This window comes from Alosa pseudoharengus, unplaced genomic scaffold, assembly GCF_046254945.1.
Source record: "Alosa pseudoharengus isolate Yale_2024_CS ecotype anadromous, Long Island Sound unplaced genomic scaffold, YU_APseudo_1.1 YU_APseudo_1.1_scf_22, whole genome shotgun sequence".
Taxonomy (NCBI): domain Eukaryota; kingdom Metazoa; phylum Chordata; class Actinopteri; order Clupeiformes; family Clupeidae; genus Alosa; species Alosa pseudoharengus.
In genome coordinates, this window is record NW_027468680.1 from 20,565,048 (window position 1) to 20,581,462 (window position 16,415).

General features: G+C 40.8%; 2 protein-coding genes across 4 annotated transcripts in view; both read left to right on the top strand.

Annotated features, from left to right (window-relative positions):
- The first annotated feature begins 7,447 nt into the window (after positions 1-7,447).
- LOC143138868 (snRNA-activating protein complex subunit 1-like) lies at positions 7,448-11,961 on the top strand. Of its 2 annotated transcripts, none has more exons than XM_076299300.1 (10): positions 7,448-7,719; positions 8,213-8,372; positions 8,621-8,761; positions 9,018-9,122; positions 9,975-10,127; positions 10,272-10,352; positions 10,472-10,534; positions 10,860-11,037; positions 11,152-11,217; positions 11,424-11,961. In XM_076299300.1, exons 1-10 carry the CDS (start codon positions 7,577-7,579, stop codon positions 11,459-11,461), a joined length of 1,128 nt encoding a protein of 375 aa, XP_076155415.1. In that variant the 5' UTR covers positions 7,448-7,576; the 3' UTR covers positions 11,462-11,961. The 2 variants fall into 2 exon arrangements, with proteins under 2 accessions (XP_076155415.1, XP_076155416.1); XM_076299301.1 differs by lacking the exon at positions 7,448-7,719 and adding an exon at positions 7,917-8,035.
- Positions 11,962-13,119: 1,158 nt separating this feature from the next.
- Positions 13,120-16,415, top strand: part of LOC143138869 (synaptotagmin-14-like) — an 8,810-nt gene continuing 5,514 nt past the window's right edge. Inside the window, exon 1 of one of the 2 annotated variants that reach the window (XM_076299302.1) lies at positions 13,120-13,324. In XM_076299302.1, the coding sequence (XP_076155417.1) occupies positions 13,312-13,324 (13 nt within the window). In that variant the 5' untranslated portion in view covers positions 13,120-13,311. Of the gene's footprint in view, positions 13,325-16,099; positions 16,180-16,415 lie in introns of those variants that run through there. The other variant, XR_012990297.1, reaches the window with a different exon arrangement.

Below are 16,415 nucleotides of genomic sequence, written 5' to 3' on the forward strand. Positions count from 1 at the left end.
TGCTGCATCAAAGAGGAAACAAACAGAAAATGGAGTAATCAGTGAAATGGGGTAAATCAGTACAGATCCCAACTCACAAACAAACCAATTGACATTTGAACAATAAACTGAAATCATAAGGCTATATAAGGTACAACTAAACAATACTTGACATCCCAAGTCAACCAACATCACCTAATCATCTCTCACATGGGACTCCAACACACCAAACCAACAAACAAAGACCTTAACTTTACACATGATGGCAGAGCTACTCTACAAACTGATAAACATCACAAAAGTCATAGTGAGGGTGATTAAAGTGATGACTTACGTTAACGCAAAGACGCACACAGAGCAGGACACACTGGAGTGCTGGGTTGAGATGAACAAAAGAGCGAACTGAGGGCGAGCAAACAATTTATCCTGGTCTGAGCCCCTGCTCCGGAGCTACAGGGTTTCCCAGCGGGTAAACTTTGGAAAGATTTGCAAAGATTTGGAAAAGATTTTTGAAAGACTACAGTCTCAGACCCTCTCACATCTAAAGACAAGTAGTAGAGTTTTAAGTCACAGACTATGATTTTGCAATGACTAGGGATCTTGCAGGGTCACTATTTACAAGACTGCAACATGATTCCTTTAAATTATTACCCATTGTGCAATAGATAAACAGGAACTGAAAATTATAGCCTACTAAACTCAAAGTCGTATTTTCATGTTTCTGCAGCATTGTTTCATGCGTGACATCCTTAAACGATATAGAGTTGTTCTGTCAAGTGGAAGAGCCGACTAAATATGTATAAGAAATGACAAATATTATAAGAATAACAAATAATTATAGGCTACAGCTTATAATTATACAGTAATACTTGCCTTGCACTACAAGTCCATATTGACAAGTAGCTGTAATGTTATAGTGTGTTATCCTCCACAACCCAACAGCATTCTATTGTAGTATGCTAACATCCACAACCCACTAATGCTTCAAGTGGGATTTGAACTCTCAACCTAAGGATCACCAGTACAAGGCATTATCCCACTGAGCCACTGTCAATCCTACATGTTGGCCAGTCACATTCACATGGTGAAAATGTGTATTGGTAAACACACAAGAAAAACTCCAATCATGGAGGGGCGATTAGACATTTGTAGAGATGAACACTAATAGATTAAATATAAATATGATAGACTTAATGATGAAGGAAAAATAGTAAACAAAGAAGTTCCCCTGAATGTCATAGAGTGTCTCGGCATTCTGATTCTTGGCAACTGATGAGTGTGAATGTTGATTGCCTGATGTCATTCAGGTGCTGTTCAATGGTGTGAATCTTCAATAACCAATAGTATTCGAGCTAGAGCCTAAAGCACTACCGGGGATTCGAACCCTCAACCTAACAAACACCAGCACTAGGCATTATCCCACTGAGCCACTGACAATCTTACATATTGGGTAGTCACATTCACATGGTGAAAATGTGTGTTGGTAAACACACAAGAAAAACTCCAAGTATATATTTGACAATAAAATGAAGGGCTTTCCTGAAAAAATACACCTGAAAACTTTTGGATATTCTGGGGCAATTAGACATTTATAGAGAAGAACAGTAATGGATGAAATATAAATATGATAGACTTAATGATGAAGGAAAAATAGTAAACAAAGAAGTTCCCCTATATGTCATAGAGTGTGTCGGCATTCTGATTCTTGGCAACTAATGAGTGTGAATGTTAATTGTCTGATGTCATTCAGGTGCTGTTCAATAGTGTGAATCTTCAATAACCAATAGCATGTGCATCTTGAGCCTAAAGCTCTAGCAGGATTCGAACTCTCAACCTAACCTAACAAACACCAGCACTAGGCATTATCCCACTCTGCCACTGACAATCATACACATTCAGCAGTCACATTCAAATGGTGAAAATGTGTGTTGGCAAACACACAACATCAAGAAAATTCCTAGCATACATTTGACAATAGAATTAAGGGCTTTATAAAAAAGAGTACATATCTGAAAATGTGCACTGTTAATGGTATCCACCTAATGATGGTTGTATGGTTGTTATCCAAGAAAAAAAAATTACTCATATAGGAATATAGGTGATATAGGAGAAATGGGCTGAGTGGTCGAACTTTATTGGCCTATATCTCTGAAATGGAACAACGTATCCAAATTCTTTTGATAACTTTTGTGAGGCTTTGTCTAAACATTGTCTGTGAGAATTTTGGTGAAGATTTGATAATTTTTGAAGCCTGTGAAACTTTTTATGATGTTTGGCTTTTCTCTGAAATTGTGGCAAAAGTAAACATTTTTAGAGCATAAGACCAGGGTGAAAAAGATGCATCTGAATGTAGAGATTAATATGATGAAAGAATTTTGAGTCTAGGTGAATCTGGTAAGGAGAAATAAGCGTTTTTGACAAGAGCGCCACCTTTGGGTGCAGTACCCCAAATTTGGGTTATGGGTAGTGGGGGGTACTGGTAACAATACTTGAAAATGTCAAGTTTCTAGGACTTACGGTTTATAGGAATATAGGTGATCTAGGAAAAAAGGCCTAAGTGGTCTAACTTTATTGGCCTATATCTCTGAAATGGAACAAAATATCAAAATTCTGAGCGATAACTTTTGTGAGGCTTGGTCTAAACATTGTCTGTGAGAATTTTGGTGAAGATTCGATTATTTTTGAAGAGTGTGAAACTTTTTATAATGTTTGGCTTTTCCATGAAATTGTGGAAAAAGTAAACATTTGTAGACCATAAGACCAGGGCCAAAAAGATGCATCTGAATTTAGAGATTAATATTCTGAAAGAATTTTGAGTCTAGGTGAATCTGGTAAGGAGAAATAAGCATAATTAACTTTTTTTATCAATAGCGCCACCTTTGGGTGCAGTACCCCAAATTTTGGGTTATGGGTAGAGGGGGGTACTGGTAACCATACCTGAAAATTTCAAGAGTTTTGGAGTTACGGTTTAGGCTGCAGTATGATTTTTACAGAATTTTGGCCAAAAAATGAACGGTACAGAAACAATAGGGTTCCTGCAGCTATGCTGCTCGGACCCCTAATAATAGTAAGAATTCATAGAAACACTAAGGGTTGCCCTGCAGCTTCGCTGCTTGGCCCCCAATAATAAGAAATCATAGAAACACAATGGGTGCCTTCGCAGCTTCGCTGCTTGGCCCCCAATAATAGGCTACTTGTAACAGGATGTAACACTAAACGTACAGCACATGCCTATAGGCCATACCATATGTTGACATTTACAGGGCAGGGATATAAAACTCTCATAATAATACGTTTAAACATAGTCACAAGTAATGATCATCAGAGTTCAAACAGATGATTTCCAGACATTGTTTTTCATCACCTCAGCAAATGTGTGTAAATTTCTCTATTGGAGTCACTGAAAACACTGAAAGTGCACTGTGATTTTACAGATGGACATGAGAATAACCACTCCTTCTAATAAACCATACACAGTGCCTTTCTACCTTTTCCACTGCTGAACTTCCAGTTCAAACAAAGGGCTACATTATTGAATTAACGAGTAGAAAAACACAGGTTTGTGTGTGTGTGTGTGTGCGTGTGCGTGTGTGTGCATGTGTTTGTTTTAGAAGATGAATCACAGTGTCTCCTTCAGATGGCCTCTTTAAAAGCACACCGGTAAGCACAGGGATCTCTCAAGATCGATGAGCTAGATGATCAATACAAATAGAACTGCATGTATATGTGTGTGTAGGGTGTCATTTAAATTATAATAAATTATTCAATTCTCCTTTTCTAATATTAACTATTTGAAATGCAGGACCAAGACAAATGGTATTTCATTCTTGTGCGCAGATGCAGGTGCATGATGACAAAAGAAATCAAGAAAAACATATTTCACACATAGGCTACCATATATGTGAAGTTGGAAAGACAAAAATGTCACATCAGTTTAAGAAAATGTCAGCATGAACCACCAGGAGGCGCACCCAGTCTTTTAATACAGTTCAATGTCAGGAAGACAAACACCTACAAAAGCATCAGAGAAAGACGTTTCTTTGTGATGCACTTTGTTGAGACGAGAGGGGAGTTGTGTCATACCAGATTCGACCCCCCCATCATTTGTATTGAAATAATATAGCCATACTGTACGTTACACATTTTAGTACTTGTGTGTGTGTGTGTGTGTGTGTGTGTGTGTCTGCCATGTTTACAGTAGTATGTGCTGGACAGAACTATGTTGCTTTGTATACTTACATTGTAAGAAAAAACACGAGGGTGTTCATAGCAAAAAGGAAGTTTCTTCGGTTAATGCAGCTTCAACCGTTATTCCAGTAAAAAGCAGTCACGAAGAACGTGAAAAACATACTCTAGGCAGAGACCTTGTTGACTGAACAAAGAGCTTCTCCAACTCTTGCCATATATCTTGTTTCAAAGTCCCTCCTACACTCGAAATGTAAATTAATTAGGCTTCTAATGCCATCAGGTCTGGCCACCTTTTGGTGTTCTGTATGATAATTATGTCAGTGGCCTATTCCCAGCCTGTTTCTAGCCAAAGAGCGCAATTTCCATTTCATCTGACAATAGACCACACTTCCAGACAAGGTCACCATTCAGTAACTCCTGCCGTTTACATGTTAATTAAATGACTGGACATGCTTTTACCTGCATGCCCTCTAAATAATCTATTAGCAGTGAGGTCACTTTTGAAGATTTTTGGGGGACTTGGTGACCCCAAGATGATACCTTTTTCTGTAACTTTTAGTGTACTCTCTTGTCTTTCCAATGTTGAAAAATGACTAGAGGATTTAGCCTCTGTGTCACTTTATTTTCATACCTTAGTGAAAAAGAAAGTCATGAACTACTTCTGAAAGTTCACAGACACTCTCATTGACTTAAATAAGTTGAAATTGCATAGGAAAACGCTTCTGTTATGTTTTGTATATAACATTTGTGTAGGGGTGCCAATAATTGTGAGCATCGTGTTTTCATTAAAAATATTATTCTCAGAATGTGTGTGTGTGTGTGTGTGTGTGTGTGCATTGAGTTGTATATTCTGTTTATTACTAGTTTGTGACTAGTATTGACAGATGCAGTGGTAATTTCAAGCTATGGTCTCCTCTGTATCTTAAATGTCATTATTGCTTAAATGTCTATTGCTGTATGTTGCCTTGGATAAAAGTGTCTGCCAAATGAATCAGTGTAAATGCAAATGTGTATTTGTTAGTTGATTATGCTGAGGACTGTGTTGGTGGAACTATAGTTTTTAGATTGCACAGATGTTAGTGTTAAAGCTTTGTGCTTTCATGCAAGACAGTGACTTTGGCAGAGCCTAACCATAACCCTACCGTTGACTTATAAAGGGCCTTTCCCTCTTTTGTTGACATTTTAAATTCTGAGACTGGATGCATTCAATCAACTCATGTAGAGTCCAGAGCTAAAAAGTAACTCAGGAGCACGTCATTGCACAATCACTCAAGGTGACCAAAGTCCAGATAAGGTTTAAAAATAGATTTGGCTATTGGTATAAATACTGCCCCATGCTGAGGGGAGTAGCACTCAGTCACTGGTGGAATATGGTGGAATATTTCCTATGGAATGGCAAGGTACAACATGAAGAGGTGCATGCCATTTGGGTTCTCCCTTCTGGACTGAAAAAATGAAAATGTAAGCTAAAGCTAAAGTTACATATTTAGCTTTTAAACATCTTGATCAGTTTTTTTTAAGGAAGAGAATGAACATTCCTTCAAACCTTAAGTGAGGATGAGCATGGCTCCCAGTGCTGCCTTGAGGAGAAGAAATAGCATAGGTTGGGACATGCACATGAGAGGGTTTGACTCTAGTGAGTATGAACACAAATTAAAATGCTCATTTAAAATGATCTTTTGGTCAGTTATTTTTTAATAAAATCTGACAATATGAATCAATATGTTCCAGTAATAATATTTTCTGACTCATTTCCAGAGCAAAGTTAGCAATGAAACATTTGAGGATCGAGGATCAAGTGACACCTCTCATCACTACTCCATGAACAGCAATGAAGACAGCTTATATGTAAAAGTTAGCGAACACAGCAACAACAAAAAATTGTTCAGATAGATATCTTGTTACTCTCCAAACATAAATAGATTGTTGTCAATTGTTGTTGTCAATCATGTTTTTCATGTCTGAAAAGTCAATCGTGTTTCATTGAAAGAAATGAGGTCATATTGGGTGTTAAATACCTTTGTTTAAAAATGCATATTTTTGTATTCCATATCAAGTTTTAACCATGTTAACATGTCTGTATGATGTCTGCTATATTTTGTGAGACAAATCATGACCAAAATAAGCTGTCAATAGGCTCATTCAACTCCATGCATGCTGTGCAGATGTGGTTGAGTGTGATGCATGCAATGCATGATCTGCACAGTGGTACATGAGAAAATGAGCAACAATTAAGTTGATATAATAAATAGTATATTTTCTGTTACAAAAAGTGTTGTATGTGTTTTATATTTTATAACAAATATATTCTGGACTCTTGAAGAACTTTATTTTTTATCAAATGTACATGTTTAAAGAAGCAACAATGAGCTTCACAGAATTGTATTATTTACAAAGTTTTGAAAGAAAATAACCTTATATAAAAAATAATAAGTTTACAGAAGAAACAATATGAGCATGTATTAGTTTTGTAAACATTTTGAAAGAAAATAACCTTGTATAAAATGATAAGTTGAAGGTATGGATATGTTTGAATGTTATGGTTATGAGTATGGGATTTGGCAGACGCTTTTGTCCAAAGCGACATACAAATACAAAACAATATAATACTTATATGTAACAGGATGTAACACTAAATGTACAGCAAATGCTTGTAGGCCATACCGTATGTTGACATTAGGGCAGGGATATAAAACTCTCATAATAATAAGTTTAAACATAACCAAGCAATGATCATCAGAGTTCAAACAGATGATTTCCAGACATTGTTTTTCATCACCTCAGCAAATGTGTGTACATTTCTCTACTCTATTGGAATCGCTGAAAACAATGTGATTTTACAGGTGGACATGAGAACATAATATTACACTCCTTCTAAAACCATACCTTTATACATTTTCTGCTGAACCAGTTCAAACAAAGGCTATTAGCCTACATTATTGAATTAATGAGTATAGGCTTTACACACGTCATATTTATTCATCATAGCCATATCCATACAAGTCAGAGTGTGGCCCCATGGGTGACCGGCTATAATGACTACAGTCTGCTTTTGCTTTATTTGGCTAGTATTTGTCTATTAACCTGTACCTGCATCAGTTTGTTAAAGATCTTTTCCTCTGATTTTATTGTGCAAACACATTGTGAGCACATATAGAACTAATTAACTAAGCCATGTTATGACCATAGACAGTAAAGACTTGCTTGTGAGCAATGTGACAATTCCGTCTGTATCTGCACTGTTAAGTTTGTCCTACCAGCTTTGCTGTAATACGTCATCATCTGTCGACACTTCCTCCAGTAGGAGTAGGACTCTCAAACGTGATGCGTTTGTTGTTATTGTTGTCTTGTTCCTAGTTTTGCAGAATTGTGCTTTCCTCAGTCAGGTATTTCCATTTCAGAACAAATAATGTCAGGGCGGTTAGAGAAATTTGAGGAGCCTTTGAAAACAGACCTTGAGGAGTTGTTGGGTCGATTTCAACGGACAGCTTCAGTACGATATGAGGAATTCTCAACCATCTGGAAAGACATGGACTTCGGTGAAATATTTCAGTGAGGATATTTAAGTTTATATTATGTTGAACTTCGTGTAACACACGTCCTTAATTAATGTCTTTTTTGTTTACGTTAATCGTATTATTTATTTGTTAGCACCCGATTTGGTTCCCCATGCAATTCATGTTTCCCCTCTAGGTCTTTACACGGAAGCTCTAGTCGGTTACCGTAACTGAAAACACGGAAAACGCAATACAGCACTGTGAATACGCACGGTAACCTAGCAACAACGCAAGAACTTCAAAACAGTGGCATAAAGGAAACAGGAATTCCGGGGGAACCAAATCGGGTGCTTCACCGGCAGTTAAAACTGGTTAGGCTACGTTATTAGCATTCACTCAGGCTACTTTTCTAACGTTAGGCTACGATAATTAAACGTAGCAAGCAAGAGAGACCATTATTGTTTTGGGTAATCATTCATTTCAGGGGGTGAATCTCAATGTCTAGGCTGAACCTATTGACTAATGATTGTTTTTGCACATCTCAACAGTGGAATCAAGAATCTGAAAGAGAAAAATGATTTCAGCCGCATGGCATTGAATGCGGCTATCACTTACCTCCTACCGCCATACCCCTTTCAGATCCGAGTTGGCGGGGTTTATATTCTCTACGGTCTTTATCATTCACAGAGCGCCTTCCCAAAGCAGAAGGTACACCCACACATTCCGGAGTGAACTTTGATATCCACTTAAGTAATTCTAAATGCCAAAACTGCTAACATACAATATTTGTGTATATTTAATAATATCAATGGGTCGCAGGACAGTAAGCAGCTGCTGTCTAATAAATCAAGTTATTAGTTGTGTAATGATTTCCCAGTAAACACGATGCCTGTCATACTTGACTAAAGCTAATCTTTGTTTTGATCAATGATGTAAGTTTATCTCTTCTGATGCAGATCCGTCTGGCCTTGAAAGACTGGGAGGATGTCCAAGCATTCACTCAAGACGCCATGGGCTCTCAGCACTATGATGTGGTGTACATCTTGCACAAATTGCTGGGTGCAAAAGCCTTTCACTTCACCGCCATGCCTGTTCCGGTAGGACTGCACATAATTATCACTCTGTTTAGACTGCTGCTAGGACATGATGCAGTGGCCACTATGTCGCAACTCTTTGTTGGAGCATTCTCTTATGGGAATGTTTCTTTAATCTTCTAATATGTCTTGGATGCTTTTGTATCTGTACAAACTAAGCAAATATATTGTTGTGTGTATGATAATGTGTAGAATTACATGTAATGAATGGAGGATTCTTATAACCCAGTGCTGTATTTTTACTACTTACTTTCAACAGCTGGTATTTGTAAGAGATAAGAAGCAACGTGGGGAGACGAACACTGAGGTTTTCGCTAAACCAGCATCTCGTCCTCAGCAGCTTGTCACAACAGAAATGTTGGAGGTACTTGGGTCTGGGGGGGGTTACTGTACATTGAATATACAAGTGGAACAAAACTCCCATCATGTTTGTCATTTGATTGTGAGAATGACGTCAAATCCTATGCCTCTGTCAACACTCCCAGCAGCCATAGCTGATAAGTCACTACTGAGTAACTAAAATTACTCTGCTCTAAGTGCAGGGTTCTCATGGGTCATGGAATTTCTAGGAATTTTAAAAAGGCTACTCCAGACATGGAAAATCAGGGGATTTGATCGTGTTTGGGCCAAGCATGGAAGCCTTCAGTGTAAGAATGTGTGTGTGAGTTGGAATAAAGCGCTCTGAGTGCCCATAACAGTAAAAGCGTTATATAATTGCAATCCATAAATGCAGCCACAATGCCACACACTTGCCCTGTCTTTTCTTTGATGTCCAGATGTATCATTGTTTACTTGTGCAAAGGAACTTGTTTCATAATTGTTATTTCCCTAACTGCTTCAGGATGATTCTAGAGTTTTTGTTATCTTCCTGCAGTTCCTGCCATACATACAAATCCAGAATCTGATGCTTCTACTCGAATGTAACACATAGTGAGTGTGCTGCACAGGGTCTGTGGGTGCAGAACTGTTTGTGTGCTCCACAGGGGTATCTTGACACAGAGTGATGGAGTGTGTTTGTGAGAATTTCACTGGAATTTAGCTGTGTGTGGGGAAGAGGTCCTTTGAGCTGCACTGATTAAACTCTGTGGAGGAGAGTGGTGTCTAGAAAAACGCTTTTTTGTAGTAGCCTCTGAATGCCTAATAGTGACAACAGATAGGCTGTGAATGGCTGTTCTGACTGGCTGATCTGAACTGTTCCCGTCTCTGTGCTGCACAGGAGGTGGCTAACATTAACCAGTACTACAAGGAGCTTAAGGAATCTGTGGTTATCCAACACCCAGAATCCAGTCTCAACCTCGTCCGCCAGAACCTGGTTCCGAAACTGTTCAATTCCGTGAGGTCCTTCAGAACGTGGCAGAAAATTCACATGGTATGATTTTTGCCTGGACACAAACAAAATGTGTTTTGTTTTTCAGTAAAAACTGTAACATTACATTTGAATTTCTGTAAAGAGCGTGGTCTCCTTTTTGGTGCATGATGGAGATTCTGCTGACCATCCTGTACTATTTTGCAGATGAATGAGGCCAGTAAACAGCCATCCAGGCTGAACCTTGAAGAGCCCTCCACCAGTTCCAACTTTAACCCGCGTCAGGAGGTGAGGGATCAGCAGCAGGGTTGCATAATCAGCCGGAGCTCCATGGTGCTGAGGTGCCCACCCCAAGCATCTGCTATTCTCATGGGTTTCTCTCTCTCTTCTGTCTCCCTCTCCTCCAGAGCTCCAAGAGAGCAGACCTCCTCGCCTCCATCAAGGCACGCTCGTACGGCCAGGTGGTGGAGGTGCGTGTTAAATTGCTTCATTTCGTCATGGCATCTCATGCAAAGGCGGACATCAGAAAGGGTTCAGAAAGTAAAATTCCTGCCAAGTATTTGATCCAACCATTTAATAAACCAGTTCATCCTAATTGGCAGCCATTTAGATCAGATAATTAGTGATATCACCTGTGTTAAGTGCACAGGTAGAAAGAATATATGGCAGGACTTTTATATTCTGGATCCGGGATGTCCGCCTCTAATCTCATGAACGTGTTTGTGGATGTCCCTTTGTTTATGTAGTGTTCATTCTGCCTCTACACTACGCTGCTGTTCCATGTCTCTCCACTAGGTGGCCAAGTCCCGGCGCCACAGACAGGCTGAGCTTTGCTCAGCAGCAGAGGCCGGCCCACACGAAGACCGGCGGGTTGGACAGGAGCCAGGGGTCAAACCTGTGGCAGTTGCAAGGCGTAGATACCGATTCACCAATTCGCTGAGATACCGTACTCTACGCCGTCTCTATGAAAATGGCAAGCACACACGTTGACACCTACTCAACTCTATATCTGGGTGTCTCCACCTTGACACACTGACCCTCAGTTGTTGTGGAAGGGCAGTTACTGACGTGTTCTCTGTCCCAACAGGAGGCATCCCAGAGGAGTTCCTCAAGTGCACCAAGCTGTGGAAACTAAGCCAGGCTGACCGTGAAGGTAAGCATGGCATGGACAGTACCTTGTATGGGCCATCAGCATGATAGGATGAGTTAAACAAGGGGTTAATAAATTGAGTATTCATTGATTTTGCACTTGAGCTCTAATATCAGCAACCTTTTGCCAGAATTGAGAATCGTGATTATTCTGAGGAAAAAAAGTTTTGGATGATCAGCTAATGAGTGCTTGTCTTTGGCCTTCTCTAGAGACACCGGAGAGGGTCGTGAAGCGCTTCACTTGGTGACGCACAACAATGAAACATGCTGACTGGCTTGGACCAGCTGTACTACTTGGACCGTCCTTCTCTGAATGTCTGTCTTTAGACTCACACAATAATGTTGGCGGTTCCTTTATCAGGTCCTATGTTGTGGGTGTTGTTTATGATGGACAGTGGTTGACCCACACATGAACATTTGCAAGTTCTGGAAGTTCTTTGCTACCATGGTCATTGCTGAGAAGATAGATTGTTATGACCAGAAGGATGGGTGTTAGTTTGTGTCTAGTTTTTGGTTAATATAATGGAAGAGAATGCCGTTTTTGTTGCAGTTTCCAAATACATTCTAGCCAAGTTTAACATAATACCAAGAGATGTATGTGTGAGATGCCATATGACATAGCCAAAAAGTGTTATGCTACATAATGCTGCATGCATAGCTTTGAGTATGTGGTGTCATGTCTTACAAATGTGAAATAAATGTTAAATATTTTTTATATACAGTATATAAATATTGACCTTTGAGTTTATTTGTGTGTGTGTGTGTGTGTGTGTGTGTTTGTGGGTGTGGATGAGGATGGGGGGTCAAGTCCCATGAGAATGTGTCAGTGCCTGAGCCCTCTTGTACCATGTCTTTAAGAGTGATATCCTACCTGTGTCAAAGTGGCCCGCCTATCGATCTTCAAATTAAGCTGTCAATGTGAATCAATATCACATCCCTTCTTTACTACACAGACAATTCAATTAACACTATACCATGTACGCTCAATACTGATGCTTCTCAAAGCTGTCCTTTGGACTATTAGGCTACCCAGAGAAATCGAAAGTAGATTGTCCTAGTGCTTTTGCATGCTGTGAAAATGCATTTCTTTCTTTGATACTACGCAGAAATTATTAAATCTCTTACAGGTATGCTTAACCCTTCTTGTGAATGAATTACAGTCCCGGTGTGTGGAAGTGTCTATGAAATGTAGGCTAATCATTCACACTCTTCAAAGACATTGATTCTGACAATGGGGTTATCTTGGTTTGAAACAAAATTGTTACGGACGAAATGTTTAAGAGACAAGAGGTTGATTTCTAGTTCCCTGCGAATTGCCCTTAGGCTCTGGGAGTTTACAGCCTCGCAGTTGGCGAGGGATGTACCGAGATCCGAAGTAGCTTATAGCCTATTATGGAGGGACCGTGCTGGAGAGTTCACAGAATAGAGCTCCAGTCCAGAGAGGCGAGCTTCAAGAAGGTGAACCCCAGAAAGCAGCACGAAAATTCATGGCCATTCTTATTAGCTTTTTTTGTCCTCCGGGGTCCCCAAACACCCCAATGACAAATAGGTTTTAAATTAGAATTTGTGCGGAGGGAACGCCAGTTGCAGTTTGGTATTCAGGTAAGTTTTCCTAGAAACATGTCTTTCTCTTTGAATAATCATTAATGTATGGAAAAATGGAAATTGATGTTGCATAACCCAGGACGGTAGCAAATACGAAGTTAAAATGAATCGATACAGGAAAACATTACAATGAAATGTCTGCTGGTCCTCCTCACTGTTTTACACAACACTGGGATGCGCGTAACCGAGCGCCGAATGCGGGAACGCGCAGCGCGTCATAGGGATGTCCGCGTCTCCCGTGATCGCGATACAGCAGAAAAGGGTGGTGGGGGTAGAGAATCCCAACCGTACATCAGTGGCGCCTTGATGATCTGGTGCTGAAGCGAAGAGAAAAACGGAGCGGAAGACGGGCTTAATTCAACGCTGTGCGCGTTCAGCTCAGCGGACCAAATTAGATGCGATGTGAGCTGACAGAAAGGCCCTTAAAGACGCTACTGCCGCTGACTGTTCTCTCAAAGCCCGAATAGAAGCCGTGGACTAAACCGATTCAGCCATGGCCGCTGATAGTGAGTATCCCCGTTGGATTCTGATATCGATTGTCCAGAGATAAAGATGTGCAAATATCTTCAGCACCCCACCCCATCTTCCACAGCCGTTCTTGATGTTGCAGTATCCATAGCTAGGCTACGCAGTAATAAAGATAAGCAATGCGTCCCATCTTTGTATGGCTGCGCATACAGTGGTATCTCTCTAAGTAATATAGCTGCCTTGTGTATGGGTTATGCTACTTTATAATAATTAGTGTTTAAATACAGGTGTAGGAATAATGGTGTCAGTCATATTTTACTCTCTCCAAACTACCCACAATACGCGCGGCTATCGTGTTTGTATCGAGGTTTTCATACAAGTCCATTGGGCTACCCCCTAACTCACGTCTCACATTATTCCACATTGATGAGGCGACCCATTTGAAGGCCAATTGCTTTTGGGAAGGTTCTCAGTTTCAGGCCAGGGCAAGGCCCGTTAAAGCTTTGCACTTTGGTAATGTATGGGCTCTTTCCAAGAACAACCCCAATTTAATTACACCACAAATCTCAGACTAGGTTACTTCTTAAATTAGTTTTACACTCTGTCAGGTAGTGATGGTTGTTTCTTACACAAAGCCCTGCGCCTTTAAACAGCAGGTTCTAAGTTTTGAGGTGGTGGGACATGTAGAAAATGAATCAGCAGATACCGCTGGTGGCAGGATTAGCCATGCCTTTAGGAAGAGTCTGTGACATTCCCTAGATGCATCAGACTCACACCCAGTCCCATGTGAACTCTCACTAATGTCTTTTGCTAAAGAGGGACTCTATTGTCATGGTCCTCCTGTTCCATTTAGGCCACTGCTTATCATTAACCTGGTTCCACACTAGACTTGACTCACAGATTCCTAGCATGGGGGGTCTGATTTTTGAAGCCAAATGTCATTTCAAGGCATAATCAAACAAAAATGCTGGTTGAAACAGATAAGTTTAGCTTTTGTTTCAACTGTGTTACTGGGGCATTCTAAAGGGTCAGATATGACCAGAGGCATAAACATTTCTGGTCTTGCAATAACACGCACAGCGGGAAGAACAGAGACACCTGGTACATGTTACAGTTGAGGAGGCATCATATAGCGATTAATGAATAATAGTGTGTGCTGTTTTGCTGTTTGTGTCTGTGTGTGTGTGTGTGTGTGTGTGTGTGTGTGTGTGTGTGTGTGTTGGAGAGAGTGTAACTCATGGTGTGGGCTAAGGTGAGGTCAAGGTAAGGTCAGAGAGATGACACTGTCTGCTAGCACTGAGCTAGCCTTTAGTTACTGTAGGACTGTGTCGCAAGATCTTTCATTTGGACAACCTCTAGTGGTCAGTGTGGTATGTGGACAAGTCACAGGGATAATGGCTGATGAGAAGCTACTCCATGCACTCTAACTCTCATACTTTGCTTGTGGTCGTAACTGAACTGAACTGAACTGAGAAAAGCTTTTCTATACCCTCCGCATCTCTACATTGTAAAGCAATGTGACTCTTGTGTCACTCAGAGGATATATCAATGTGACTGAAATCAGGTGGAAGGGAAGTTCAGGAAACATTCTAGAAGCATAGAGTGAGTTGTCTAAGAGAGGACATAATCCTGGGCTTTTCCTGGGCAATGCCGTCCACATGTGTTTGCACAAGTCATGAGTAGCCCATTTCTTTGTCCTGTGTGCCAGGTCAAGACTCCTTTAGCACTGCTTATTTTGCCATGGAGATGGAGGAAATGGTAACGGCATGTGCCATGTAAAGGAACAATGGCAAAAGTACACACAGTTATGTTTGTGTATGACTGTGAGTGACTGTGGCTCTGGCCATATGTGTGTGCAGACAGAGTGAGGCCCACGGATGGAGAAAGAGAAATAGAGACTGTTTGTGGGTGGAACCATATCGTTTCAACATACTGGCAAAAATTCACCTGTTACAGCCACAGGATTGCATTCAAGCTATAGCATTGACTGAAGTATGGTTATGGTATCATCTACTGTGGAACATACACAACTGGTAAATTATTTTGAATAGCAATAAAAAATACGTCATATTATTTTTAGTGTGATTAGTATGCCTGGTGTGGTAGTTATTGAGGTAGTGTAGAATTTTCTCACTTAGGAAATGCTCCTAGTTTTTCTTGAGAGTTGTTTCATGGTTCCTGTCTCCGGTGATGCATGCACAGACTGCTTCAGTGGTCATAAATTATCATGGTAGTAAAGGCCATTATTGAATGTTTTAGAACTTGTTTATGCTAATATATTAGATGACTTTTATATCTGTTTTCTATAAAGAGATGCCATTTACCGTACCATGGCAGGGTTATTTCTTTTGGTTGCCTACTGGTACTTAAACACTGTACCGATTTGCAAGGCACCTCAGATGAAAGTGTCGGCTAAGTGGACGTGACAGTGTATGACGCCACTGTTCGAAACTGGAGGTGTTTGCCATTGCGTGAGGGTGTAGAGGAGAGCTAGGCGAGATGAGAAGAGCTTGTCTGGGCTGTTTGAGCGAGCGCCCGGGTGGAGTGTAGGCAGTGGCCACGACCAGGGGGCAAATCAAGGCCATCAGGAGCTGCAGGTTGTCATCACCCCCACCCCAAGCCCACTCCTGTAGCGGAGCAGGGTTTCCCCCCTGAGGGGGAGATGAGGGATCCGTCTCTCACAGGATGGGAGGTCCAGTCTGGGCCCAGCGGGAGAGGAAGTGCCCCCGGGAGACTGAAAGAGCTCTGAGCCAACTTCCTGGCTGCCTCTTCTAATCTAGCACTGCTGGTGTGGAATATCAGTTTAGGTAGAAAAGAGACAGCAGAAGAAGGAGCGTTCTGAGCGACGAGAGAAGAGTGGAGTGAGTGAAGGAGGTGAGAGGACCCGTCAAAGGTGAGAGTTTGGATGGAGGGGTGGGAGGAACGTTAAGGGTAATATTGCTAAAGAAGGGAAACAGAATATGGACTCTGCATGTTGGAATCTGGCAGAGAGCAAGGGGGAGACTACACACAGTTTCGCTGTACATGTAATGTTCCAACCGCTCCGGGTGCTTGGTGTGTGTGTGTGTGTGTGTGTGTGTGTGTTTAGTTGTGAATGTGTAGGTCCTTTGGTGTGTGTGTGTGCGTGTG

What these genes read in the sequence shown, in the direction of transcription:
- LOC143138868 (XM_076299300.1), top strand. Translation starts at nt 7,577, where the DNA reads ATGTCAGGGCGGTTAGAGAAATTTGAGGAGCCTTTGAAAACAGACCTT. An exon ending in TCACCGCCATGCCTGTTCCG is followed by an intron (nt 8,762 to 9,017) that starts GTAGGACTGCAC and finishes TACTTTCAACAG; the next exon opens with CTGGTATTTGTAAGAGATAA. An exon ending in CGTACGGCCAGGTGGTGGAG is followed by an intron (nt 10,535 to 10,859) that starts GTGCGTGTTAAA and finishes TCTCTCCACTAG; the next exon opens with GTGGCCAAGTCCCGGCGCCA.